We start from the raw sequence: 13,128 nt of genomic DNA on the forward strand, positions 1-13,128 counted from the left end.
CCATCTGATACCCAGCATTGTCCCTCAAAAGGCTCTTTATCTCCTTCCTTAGACCTGTTGTTCTTCTTCCTCCAGTACTTGCATAACTCTCCTGAAGGAATGGCGGTTTAAATTTTTGCTGTTACAGAGCTTAAGAACCCTGCGGGTGTGTCACTGGCCTTGCTTAACGGTTAAGCATCTCCATCCCTATCTGCTGAAAAGCACTGCAAGGACAGACAGAGCTGTAGTCATGCAGTTAGCAACAGAAGGTGTGTGTTTGCAAACTACCATTGTTACTGTTTTTCGGGCTTTATTATAATCCTTCTCACTGGGCAGGTTGAATGTGGAAACAGCTTCTTTATATTTGCTATATTAACCTTCAAAATAACTGAAGCTGTTCATCTGTGTACCGAAGTAGTTGTTTTCAGTATTGTAATTCCATTGACTTTTCAGAATTACTAATGCAGGAATCAGCTATACTGAGCCAAGAGTTAAAAATTTTATAGTGGAGTATTTTGTTAATATAGATTTCAGTCCTCGATGTGTGGGCATCTACGAGAATAGTCTTCTTACAATTTTATTCAAAATGCAGTTCAGTTGAATCCATTTGTTCTTCCTTTTGTCCCATATTATGTATGTATGCTCTCTTGTGCTCCATCTTGCTCAGAGTATAGGATATATTTTTGCTATGGTTTCAGAAATGGTTGAAATTCTCCCAGAATTTATGGCGCTGTCTTATTTGAGCAGTGCCGTGAGTTTTCTTTGTGTTTTACATTCCTCCCTTCTCCTGTTCCTTTAAATTACCTATTACATTTATAATTCTCAGTAGGTCTTCATTCAGGAATTTATCGAATGCATATTTGCAGACAACTCTGTAAATGGTTTTATACCAAACAATTTATAAAGATACGTAGCTGTGCAAAATTGAGAGGTTTCAGAATATAGTAGCCCCTGAGGGAATTCCCTTTGAAGTTATAGAACAAAGGAAATATGTTTTCCCATAAACTTTTCTCCCAGAAGGAAAGTTTCTAGCCCTGGTGACCTCTAAAGGTGCCAACACCAGCAGGTAAATTAAAAGGATCCAACACTTAATTTATTTTAAAGTCTCATGATCTTCAAGCCAACATCATGATATTGGACACTTAATTCATGGTTTCTGGGGGTCTGACTCCTGTTTATGTATTTATTTTACTGGTCTGGATTAGCAAAACTGGAAACCTTTTCAACTGTATGATACTCTTAATATCTTGACTGGCCAACTTTTGTATCAGCGTCACGGTTACAGTTTTGGTACAAAAAAGGATTCATGCCCCGTCTTCCTGTTCAGCATGTGGAAGCTAGGATAGAAGTAGTTCTGGAAAGATATAGAAGGGAAGTAAAAGCTATTAGCCATAATTTATATCTTATGCAATTTCTTGCCATTCGCACGTTAGAAAACAAAATCTTTTAAATTGAAAGTTTCAAATTTGGCCCCAAATTTTGTAAAACAATTGTTGAAAAGATACAAAAAAACCCCAGTCAAAATATCCATAATCTCTATTACATTCTATGGAGAGATATGCTTTTTTTAAGCAAACAATAAAACTTCCCCTTCTGTAGTTTCAATTTAAATATGGCAGCCGGCTATCTGAAAGTGAATCCAGCTGTTTATTAAATAATTGAAAACAGCTTTTTTAGTTTTCCTGGTCAAATCTGAGACATGCCAAAAGGGAAAATTAAAAACAGTGCCTCCTTCAGGACTTTTTGTCCATCAAAAAAAAAAAAAAGAAGGAAAATAGTCATAAGCCTGTTTTTGAAAAAATATCTTTTTAGATCACTTCTCATAATAATGTAAATAAACATGTTTATTTACTCATGATTTTTTTAACCTAAATAGAAAAAGATTTCCATTTTTTCCCCTCACTCCCAGCATGACCAAAACATCATTAGTATATTTAGCTTTGTGTTGCACTATCAAGTAGTAGGTACATGTTCCTGGAATAATCATGAATTAATGCTGTCTCATTTTCTTTGAAATAACTTTCAAGTTAATATTAAGGTGTATTAATTTCAAGTGCCAGGAGCTTGGTAATTATTGATGATGCTCTTCCTTTTATGAATTTTCAGAATTTTTCATTAGATTCAGTAAGATAGAAAAAGACTGTTTCCTTTCCACTAATATTGTAATGTTATCTCTACTGTAGCAGCTGATTATCTTGGTTTTCATTGCCTTGCCTAGGCTGAGGTGCTTGCTACCCTTTCCTAACACTGAGGAGCAATGCTGTTTTTCTCAGTGGTGCTGACTGGGAAATTGGCTGGCCCAGGGAATTGATAATGGGATGCCAAGTTGTGCCTTTGTGCTGTGTCATGAGTTCAGTTATTGTGGTAGTAACTACAAGTCATTGTTTTGATTTGATTTGAGTACCTGAGATAGAGGTCCAAGAGGTGCAATTCTTATTGTGGTTGTCTATGTACAATGGATTGATGAGTCCAGTCCAGACTCTGTTTGGCACTCTCCCAAGAGGCCAGGCTGAATCTCTAGATTTGCCCTTTAGAACAGAGGCCAAGGCTCAAGTGGACCAAGAGACTGAATGCTGTTCTCTGTATTAGAAGCAGGGTTTTCCTTAACAGAGAACATCTTTGCCAAGTTTTTTAGTTGAATAAGTATTTATGGTTTTTTTCATTTGTTTTTTGCTGTTAGGCAGAGGAATAAGAATTGCCTATTGGCAATTGGTCATGTCATAATCATTGCAGATCATTTTTAAAATGTAATCTCAGAGTGCATGTTCTGTGTATGTCAGAATCACATTTGCATCGTCTTTTCTATTGCATACTTAAGACTTCATAACAAGAAGCATAGCCTCTTGCTTAAACTGGGGAGTTGGGAGGCATTGGTTAGATTTCTGCTTTTGCTGCAGACACTCGGAACAAATCGCTTTACCCCTTTGTGCCCTACGTTACGCTCACACAGATGAGGGTGATGATACTGCCCTCATAGGATGTTGCTTAATATTTGTAAAGCACGATAAGAGAGAAAATGAGGCCTGGATTTTCATAACTAAAAGCCCGAGGCTAAGCTTCAGTGTCCATGTTTAGGTACCTGCTTAATTTTTAAAGTGCCAGCTGTTACTGACCCCTCTGGAAGCTGTTGGTTGCTTGGCAGTTTGCAAATCATCTACATGCCTAAATATGGAAGAGTTTAGCTTTTAGGTTTCTTGTCTTGAAAATCCTAACTTTAAAGGCTTTGTCAACTACTGTTGCAAAATCCAGACACTGTCATATAACAAATGAATAAAAACTGATAAAAAAGAGCTTAGTCTACAGACAGATGCTGCCTAGGTTAGCACCTTGCTTTCTTCTGCATTGCTTAACTTGCTCTTAAACTATAATCGCATCTCCCCGAAGAAAGGCTTGAGCTCCTGGCTCCATATGTAGTGACTGATAAAAAAAGCACCTTTCTATAAGCAGAAATGATCTGTGCCAGAAAGTGGAAACCCAACCTCTGCTTGTAGAGAGCTCCTCCTGTACAGCTTGAGGTCATTGAATCTGTTCATGTATATTGTTGAGGTTTAAACAGGCTTTCCAGGGAATGGTTTACTAGGCTTTGATGCTAATTTTTGAGGGACAGAAAAAAAATCTTGCTTTTTAAATCTCAGTAAAAAATGTTGTTCTGTGCAGAATTAAATTAGAGTTAGCTGCAGTGGCAGAAAAGAGACATTAACTGACTCCAGGGAAAGCAAGAAGTGAATGCCCAACCTCTTTCCAAGGCTGCAGCTTTGGGGAATGCAGCAAGCTGCTTGCACTATTGATTAAACATTTGCATGTTATACATTCTGCTCTGCACATGCGTGCCTTCTGGGGCTGGGGGGGGAGTAATTCCTTGATCTGTATCAGATTCCCTTTCTCCACGCAGTTATGTGTGTTTCTACCCTCCATCTAAGTCTTTGTTAGGTAGGTTATATGCACTGTACTTTCTAAAACCATGCATAAAAAGTACTTACCTAGCACTTGCCTCTGTAAAGATGGATCAGGCCCTGACTCATGAAACCTGTGCTGCCCTAGTTACTTGAAAAAACAAAACCAGACTGCAGTATCTTCAGACCTAGATGCCCTCAGGCCAGCAGAACAGCAAGTCGAGAAAAGGTGCTGTTAAGTTAGTCTCTTAACAGCATGGCACAGCTGACTTTGCCCTGTTCATCCCATTTCCTTCCTATGACAATGTAATCGTTTATATTTCTAGTGCTAATCAACAGACTCTCATCCTGAGTTGGAACGACTATCATTTTTCTCTTCTACAAATTTAATTATTTTGCCCTTATTTTCTAGGTTGTGGATTTCCGTGATTAATTTGTGCTCTGCCATGGAGCCAGCTCCATCATGGGTCAGATTTTACTGAGAAACAGAACCTTGCTGCAAATTCCATTTGAGATTTGTGACCCTAATGTATTGGGTTATAGTCCACTGAGAGAACCGCTTCCTTACCAGCCTGAGTTGTGGTGAACTTGTACGGAAACTTAGTTGTACCATATTTCCTTTGTTTTTTCTTCCCACTATGGTGCCCTCTTCCAATTACTTCTGTAACTATTGCATTTTATAGTGGAGTGTTCTCAGAAAATCATGCAAAGAAACTGTAGTCTCTTCCTGACAAAGGCACTGTTTTCAGCATGACCAGTATGTGTGACTGTGCATAACCATGGAGGTGCACAAAAATGTGACCTTTGAACTGCTTTGGTGTACATTTCTAGCTTTTAAAACAATGTTGTTCATGCTATAGTATAGCGCATAACAGGCCCCATTGAGATCTGGGCTCTATACCGCTAGCCACCATACTAGTAACTGATGTAGATAGAAACATATAGCAACAGTCCCTGCCTCCAGGATCTTACAGTGTAAACAGGCTAGACACAACGGTGGAAGAATGAAGGGAAATTGAAGCATAAAGGGAATTTACTCAGGAACTGAGGCACAGGGAGAAAAAAGCAACTTGCCCAAACCAGAATATCTATGGCATAACCTTCAGTTAAACTTATCACCCAAGTCCTAGTGCTGCAGTTACAAGACAATCCAACCACCAAACTTCTTGTCTGTTTTGCCTTCATAATGTACTAAATATGTTGCACTTTTCATTTGAGGCTCTCATAGTTAACAAGTGGTGAATAACCTGAACAAAGGAGATCTGTGAAGCAGGTAAAATTCTTCCCATTTTATAAACAGATGAATTGTAAATTAGTGGCAGAGCCAAGAATTAATATTGAGAAATCTCAACACCAGGTATTCTACTTCCTGTAATTTCTCTATTAAAATTGGACATGAACGTGACAGGAAGGAAAGTTGAAATGGAGCTTCTAGTTTTATTTGATACTAACTTATAACTCATTTTCATGTTGTTGGAGCATAACTTTATTTTGAAGTGATGCACAAACAGAAATGACCTTTCTTATAAATCAGATTACTTTCTACAAGTGGTTTCTGGAAGTGTATTTTAGGTTAGGAAGAATTACATGCAAGGCATCTCCAGTAAAATAAGATCCTAATCCTGTGCAAACACTCTCAAATGAAAGTAATTTTGGGTGTATATATGTATGTGTGTGACATTACTTAGTGAATTATTTTCTGCAGAAACAGAACCTAAATAAGAGCTCTTACAGCAGGAATTGATTTGTATTGTTTTTTTAATAAAATATTTTAACCATAAAACAGTACATAAGTGCAGATGTTGCATCTACTATATCTATCATTTACAGCTTGGCCTCTTTAAAGAAGGTAATTTGCATGCTTTATGTTCAGAAAGGGTCCATTATATGTTGTAATAAATGATAACCCTTACAAAATAACTTCTCCATACACAAAAATTACCATCAAATCTGTAAAAAAATATGTCTATGTAAGGGACAACAAGAACAAGATCAAAAAAGCAAACAATGATAGGAAGTTGTTCTGTCACGTCCAAAGTTTCTTGTATTCTAGGATAAGAAAAGCAACTAAGTCAATAGAAGGGTAAAATAATGTCTACCCAGGTACTTTCTGGAGAATGTTGACTTCATAGTTTTGCTCCTAGGAAAGCTGAAATCTAACTTTAGCCCTGCGGCAGGGTCTGGTTTATGGAGTTTATTACAACCTTCCTGTCTCCCCCTCCCCCAGCTTCACACAGATGTCCAGTTACCTCCCCTCACACTATTTCCTCCATCTCCAGTGGCGTAGTGCTGCCACTTAAACATTTTTTACTTGTTTTGGGCAGACAGCACCTTTTTAAGGCCTTTTTAATACTTGTTTCTGACTCTCAGTATTTGTTTGTACCTTGTCACTTTACCTTTTTTGGGGAGCCAGAGGACAAGGAGGACGGACACCTTGATTAATAAAACAGTTGTGTTCACATGTGTGTGGTTATAAGATGTACAGAGAGTAGTTATCCATAATAAAGAACAAATAATATGAGCTTCAGTAGAAAATAAACAGACGGGGGTATGAAAAGGTGATTGTAGAGTATTGTGGCATCTGTCTTCAGGAGTGGGGAATCTCTGGCGGTGGAACTTCTCTGTAGAAGTTTTAAAATAACACATTTTTAATGGCATTCTTTTCAGAAATTGGTATTCATATGTTGCATTTTAAATCCTAATTATGGATTTACATCTTCTGAAGTTGTTCTCTGTGTCGGCTTGCTTGGTAAAGGGCAGGATCTGTTCCAGAATAGAAAGTGAAATGACAAACTCAGTGTAAAGAAAAAAAAAAGATTATTATCAACTGACTGTCTTAGTTTAACCTACAGCCAGTTCCCATGAAAGTAGTTGCACCAGGGATGACTTTAGCCCATTGTAGTTCTGAAAAATAGCACAATGCCACTCAAAGGTCTTGCTTGTTTAAATGGTGTAATAGGAAATGTATACTGGTTGGCTTTTTCATTTTTTTCCCAGAATCAAAATTATCACATGCTAAGGAATCTGTTTCCTATTACATTTTGTAAAGGGCCTAAAACATTAGTGGGACATTTGGGATCTTTTTTCAAAATGTATTCAATTTTTTTTTTTTCAAAATATGTTCAGAAAATAAATCTAAAAGATAGGAAGAGGGCAATAAAGAAGGAGCCGAAACAGGACAACTTCTTGCACAATATAGTAAACATCTGGAATTGGTGAATAGTTGGGGGTAATTGAAGTGATGGAAACTAAATGAGTTCAAGAGACACCTAGATTCATTGATGAAGAAGAAAGGTTGTTGAGTGGCCTGGTATAAAAGCAGGGAAGTGTTTTTGAGACAGAGTTGTTGGTCCCCTCTCCTGAACGTCTTGTATTCTTCCAGTCAGACGACAACAGCATTATGAAACCGCTCTCTTTTCTTTTCAGTCAGCAGTGCAGGCTTGTTTTGTGCCATTGTTTTGGTTGTTGTCATGATGTTTTGTTCGCATGATATTTTGCTTTACTCTTAACCACTGGAAAAATTAGATCTTAAAGATACTTTATCAAAATCTCGTTGTGGTGGTTGACATTGGGAATGTGTTTATGGAATACCAAAGAAATTAAATTACGTTCTAGTCTTTCAAAGTCTGGATGGTTCTGGGGACTGATAATGAGGCACAGATTGTCTTAGCCACAGGTTACAAGTTCAGATCCCTTGCAGTGACTTAGTCTCAATTAGGTGAGACTGTTTGAACCAAGTTTTGGCAACATGTGTGAAAGGAGATTGACAGGTGTCCACATCACATAAAACACGTTGCCACGTGGTGCTCCATGCCCTCTTCTGTTGGCTGTCTCTGCAAGGATCTTTTTAGGAGTAACTTTATAGTTAGGAGAGAAGTTTGTCAAACTTTTGGGCATACGCTGACCTTCCTCAGATCTTGAAAGACAGTGCGTGCCCAAAAGCTTGTCAAACTTCCCTCCCAACTATCAAGTCGGTCCAAGAAAATATATCCAAGAAATCCCTCTCAACGACACTCTAACTCTACTGGAGAGAAACTTGCTGTGCAGGTGGTCCCTCCAGGTTAGGGTCAAGGTCCACAGACAAGTGGCAGATCACCCTTCTGCTGGTCACAGTGCTCCTGGGCTACTGACAGCATGTCAGACACCAGAGCTGCCAGTCCTGAACTTTTCTGAGTACTTCACTTAACACACCCAGACTTTGAAAAGAGTAAAAAGCATATATGAGATTTTGTTGCTGGTAGGGAGTTATCAGACTCCCAATTTGTGGTTGGTAACTTCCTGGATACACATTCTTTGAGGATGTATCCAATCTAGCATTTTCCTGTAGGACCTCTTGCTGTAGTAATGAAGTATTCAAATGCTTTCTATGGACAGTTACTATGCCACATTCAGGTTTTGAAGTCCACTTAGTGCCCTAAGTGTCCAAGGATATCTTTTACTAGTTGAGAAGATTCACTGCTGTCCTTACAGCCTTCTTGATTGCAACCCAGGCTTCAGGGAAAACAAAGCCCAAGCGCCTTGACACTTCATACCGGTTAGAAGTTTGTCTCCCTTTCTTTAAAAAAAAAAAGAGAAAAGTTTCCAACAATACGAGCTGTAAAATTATATAAGTCTCCATGCGTGCGCACAGGGGGAAATGTTGTGTCTGCTGGTTTCTGTTTTTGGCTGGGGATTATGGCCATTTTCTGTGGTTGGTGAGCAGTTTTGCCTGTGATGTAATGGCTGTAGAGGTGCCGTCCTCCCTTTCTGCCTGTAGGAGTCGTGGTAACGAGCCATTCTGCAACACAGACGCACACGCACACTCGCAGTATGTTGCCCTTCCCCCACCCCTTTTCACAGTGCTGCTCCCTGAGGCAAATTTCTTGCTGTCTGGAGTATCAAACATGCACGGGCGCTTTCCTTTTTTTCTCCCTCCCTCTCTCTTTTGGGGGGATTTTCCTGCATAGTTATTACAGAGCAGCAATAGCTGAAAAGACAATTTCACCGTGGCTCTGTTCTCCAGTGGAAAGCAGTCACGTGTGTAGAATAAATAAATAAACCCATAGCTTACGCTTAAGAGAGGCCAGGGATTTTTGGTTTTTCCCGCCCCCCCCCTCCCCCCACCTTTTTGAAGTGCCTTTACTCGGCATTCACATTTTTTTTCCTGTGGTAAAAATGCAACATGAGCAGATGGCAAGTATTAACACAAAATACAGTGCCTGCTAGAAGTTGATTTAACAATGCTCTAGGTTTCTGTCACCGGCTTTCAGTTAGTTAAGTAGTGTTTACAAGTTAATGAATTTGTTCCACTTGAAATATTTGATGGTATGTGCTGAGGTTCAGCAGTAAAGGGATCCTTCAGGAGTAATCGAGGAATGCATTAGGTTTCTAGACACTCTGGTTATGGTTTCCCCCTTTTGACAAATTTTAGCATTTTCACCATTACATGGGGCTGCGAAGGAGTAGAGTGAACTGTTAGATAATAAAACCCAGCATTTCTCTTCCATCAGTGATTCCACTGTGAACCTTGCAATGATAGCATGCATCATAGTAACTCCCATCCTCTACTAGAGTTTGCTGTTTTATTTGTATTAAATGTCCGTAAGCCTTAGGCGAGGATTTGAAAAACAAAGACAATTTTATGGAGCAAATCAGGCGGCATTCTGTGTTATCATGTAGCCTGCTTGTTTGCTTGTATTGGAAATATGAATGCAAAATTTTAAACAGGCTGCCACGTACAAATTGGCTCATGCTTGGCAGCAAAGATGCATACAAGGGCATGATAAAATTCAGATCCTGTAGAAGGTTTCCTGCTAATACACTGTGTGCTTAAAGCCAAAACCTAATCCAACCTGAACTGTCATATTCATATTAGGAAACAAAATTAAACTATTTCTGATGGTCGTGGTTCAGGCAGAAAGAGTATTGGCTATGTATTGTTGCAAGCTATGGCATAACATTAGTGATTAATATTTTATATAGTTCTCCAATCCTGCAGTAACCATGCCAGTGTGCCTCTAATTGGAATATGCAGTCTGTCAAAGCAACCTGATTAATTTCTTGAAGTTGCAATCACTGTGCATATCTTCCCAGGCCAGTGATTCTCTACCAGGGTGCCTTGAGATCCTTGTAGCGGTGTTGTGGGGTGCCACTTAGAGCTGTTAGGTATGCAGGCATGATTCACACGATAAACCCAGAGATTTCAAAGAGAAATCCATATTTGTGGTCTTTCTGAGTTCTTTGAAACAGAAGAATTGCTTTGTTATTTTTCAATAGTCAAAAAGAGTAAAAATTAAAAGCTACATTTTCTGGAGTGTGCCTGAAGTCTATAAAGGTTGAGAATCACTGTCCTAAGTCTTCCACTACAAAGAGTATATAAGCATGAGTGCACCAAAAGGGTTAATGCTTTTCAGTATTATTTGACCATTTGCTGCCAAACAACAAGGATTTGATCAATGGTTTTGGCACAAGTCTTTCAAATTGTAGGATTCTGAAACTGTAGTTTGGCCTCTTATTAGGGCATTTCAAAAATATATTGCTTAGTTTCACAGCAGCTTTGTTCAATAGGAAGTGAAGGTGATCCACAAAATTTCAACTTCCCATTTGAAGAGAAACCAGAGCGAGCTCATTTTTTACTTTAAAGAGGCGCTCAGGCTGTCAGAAAAGAGAAAGTGAAACTGCTTAAGATTTTTGTGTGTTTATCATTCATAACTGAAAATAGGCAGTGATTTACCCTATCTTTAAACGAGGCTTCCCTCTACAGAAAGAAACAGTGTATAATGAGGCGGTGAGATGGCCACTGAGAGCATGTTTGTGGGTGACAGTAGGACAGCTTGCTTGGCAGTAAGGCCTGAGGTGAAATGACTTTATCTACCTAAGGAGCAGTATAATTAACCTGCAGTGCATTTCCTGAAGTGTCCTAGATGCTCTTATCACATGGAATTTATACACGGAAACTTGACTAGTTAGCTTATACATTTTACTGGGCATTTATGGATATCTGACATCATTAGGAGCCAATCAGAATGCACTCTCTAGGGCAGAATTTAAAAGCCTTTTCACAAATATATTTATATTCAGTGCAGATACATTTTTTGTAACATTCATTTTGTCGCAGAGTCAGTGTCAACATGATTTGAAAACGCATGAAAACAATTTCCTTGCCCCTGTTTTTTAATTCAGTTTTGCTGCAAAATGCTCTAAGAGAAGAAGCTTGGTATGCTATAAAAACTGTGATTGTAAAATGAATTTACTTCCGTAATAGCAGTAATGCTGCAAGCTCATCTCAGTGGTTCTTACTCTCTCTACGCTACGTTGCTCCTGCTCAAACACACCCAAACCTGCAAATCTTCCTAAAACTGCTTCTGAAACCCTCTGGATTGCCAAGAACAGAAAAACTCGAATAGTCTCCAGAAAAAGTGTGTGTGTGCACACTTCTCTAGCCAATAGCAGCAAAGGATTCCTCCTGGCCTGCCTGGAAATTTCTAGTCCTTTCTCTCTGGTTTAGCTGATTGCAGTTGCTGTGTCTGGCAGTTGCTATTACGCAGCGTTTCAGTATAGTTTACCCACTAGAGCTCAGCCTGCAGGAGTCGCCAGGATTACTGCAGCTTTCCTTCGAGCTGCCCATCCCCCAGCCATACTGCAGTGCCAGTTCCATGGTGTGCGTGTGTGTGAGTGAGTGTGCGAGAGAGGGAGTGTGTGTGTGTGTGTGCACGCATTTCTTTCACATAGTCGTAGACAGACTATTTTTATTCTTCATTAGCTGGTGGAAGCTTGCCATATTGAATAGGAGATTTCAGGCTCCATTCACTAATATTGTATGTTCTTGAAAGTAATGTTAGCCTCCTCCTCCCCCTCCCTTCATCAGATTTTGTTCAACTCTTTCATTGCCAAAGTATGCTCCATATTGGAAACATGTAGGCTGGCTTGTTTGTCTAAACACAGCAATTGCCCTTTTGTATCAAGTTTATCAAGCAAGATCTAGGCTTCTTTTTGTAGCAAACTCTCTCTGATGTGGTTGTGCATTGCATTGGAGTCGTGGGTACCTTGCATCCTGCCCCTGGTGATGAGAGGCTAGTGCTGGAAACAATCTCTGTGCTATAGTGTTAGCAGGTCACATTCTCAGATGCATGGAGAACAAAAGGCCTGTCTGGAAGATGTGTTTTGAACCATCTCCGTTAGCCTGGTTTTGTCGCCAACAGTTACTGCTAAACAGCTGCCTGCCAAGGGATGCTGAGGAGACTTTAATTTTAGCATGGCCAGAGATTCAGGTTCTTGTTGATACTACCATAACCATTACCATGCTACGTCTCAACTCCAGTACTTGCCTGAAGCCATGTTACTCCAGAAGCTTGAATACAGTGTATTGTCTGGTTTCACCCAGCCTTTCTGGGTAGATCTATACTCCTATTTAGGTTTGATCTTGAAGTGGTTGTGAACCAACCCCAGCCACATGAACCACGCTTCCCCATCTATATCATGTCTGTAGGCTGCATCAAAGCTTAGCACCTTGTAGTGTTAATTCCTCAAGTGCAGCAGCACTAAGGTGGACTCTGGGATACATATATACTTGTCTCATCAGATGACAGTAGAGAGGGTTGGTAGTGCGTAAGGCAGCAATAACAACTGTAGGATGGCTGTGACAGGCTTTGTATGTGAAAGGCCTGTATATCTGGGTGACTACCAAATGCTACAGAAAGGGTCAAACAGGGTCGGGCCAACCAGCAGAGCTTGTGGGATCAGGCTGGACTGCTGCTGGAGGCTGAGATAAAGGGTTGAAGGTGCGGGAGCTTAGGCTTTCAGGCACAATCTTTCGATTGACTCCAGGGACAATGCTCCCTTCCCCCTGTGCCTCTGAGTTAGCGTTCTTTGAGTATCTCTGTTCATTAGACATCAGGGCAGTGTTGAACATTTTCCCAGATTGAACTTCATTTTATTATTTTTGCCCATATTTCTAACCACTTTTGGGGCTTCATCCTACGAAGTGTGATTAGTGTGCTCAGCTGCAATTGCCTTCAGCGGGCAGAGCCCTGCACCCTTTATCATTGGACCCTCTCATAGATTTCATAGACATTAGGGCTGGAAGGGGCCTCGGAAGATCATCGAGTCCAGCCACCCGCCCAAAGGTCAGGAAGTCAGCTGGGGTCATAGGATTTCAGCAAGATAAGAATTGAATTTGCTCTTGAAGGTGTTCAGTATAGGTGCTTGAACCACCTCCGATGGCAGGCTGTTCCAGACCTTGGGGGCTCGGACAGTAAAGAAATTCTTCCTTATGTCC

General features: G+C 39.9%; 1 protein-coding gene across 3 annotated transcripts in view; it reads left to right on the forward strand.

Annotated features, from left to right (window-relative positions):
- Nucleotides 1-13,128, forward strand: part of BCAS4 (breast carcinoma amplified sequence 4) — a 59,771-nt gene that overhangs the window by 26,268 nt on the left and 20,375 nt on the right. Inside the window, exon 5 of one of the 3 annotated variants that reach the window (XM_019548125.1) lies at nucleotides 4,285-5,626. The exons of the other annotated variants lie outside the window; for them this stretch is intronic. Within the exon in view, the coding sequence (XP_019403670.1) occupies nucleotides 4,285-4,305 (21 nt within the window). The 3' untranslated portion in view covers nucleotides 4,306-5,626. Of the gene's footprint in view, nucleotides 1-4,284; nucleotides 5,627-13,128 lie in introns of those variants that run through there. 3 annotated transcript variants of the gene reach the window in all.

Source organism: Crocodylus porosus, unplaced genomic scaffold, assembly GCF_001723895.1.
Source record: "Crocodylus porosus isolate Cpor-Errol unplaced genomic scaffold, CroPor_comp1, whole genome shotgun sequence".
Taxonomy (NCBI): Eukaryota; Metazoa; Chordata; order Crocodylia; family Crocodylidae; genus Crocodylus; species Crocodylus porosus.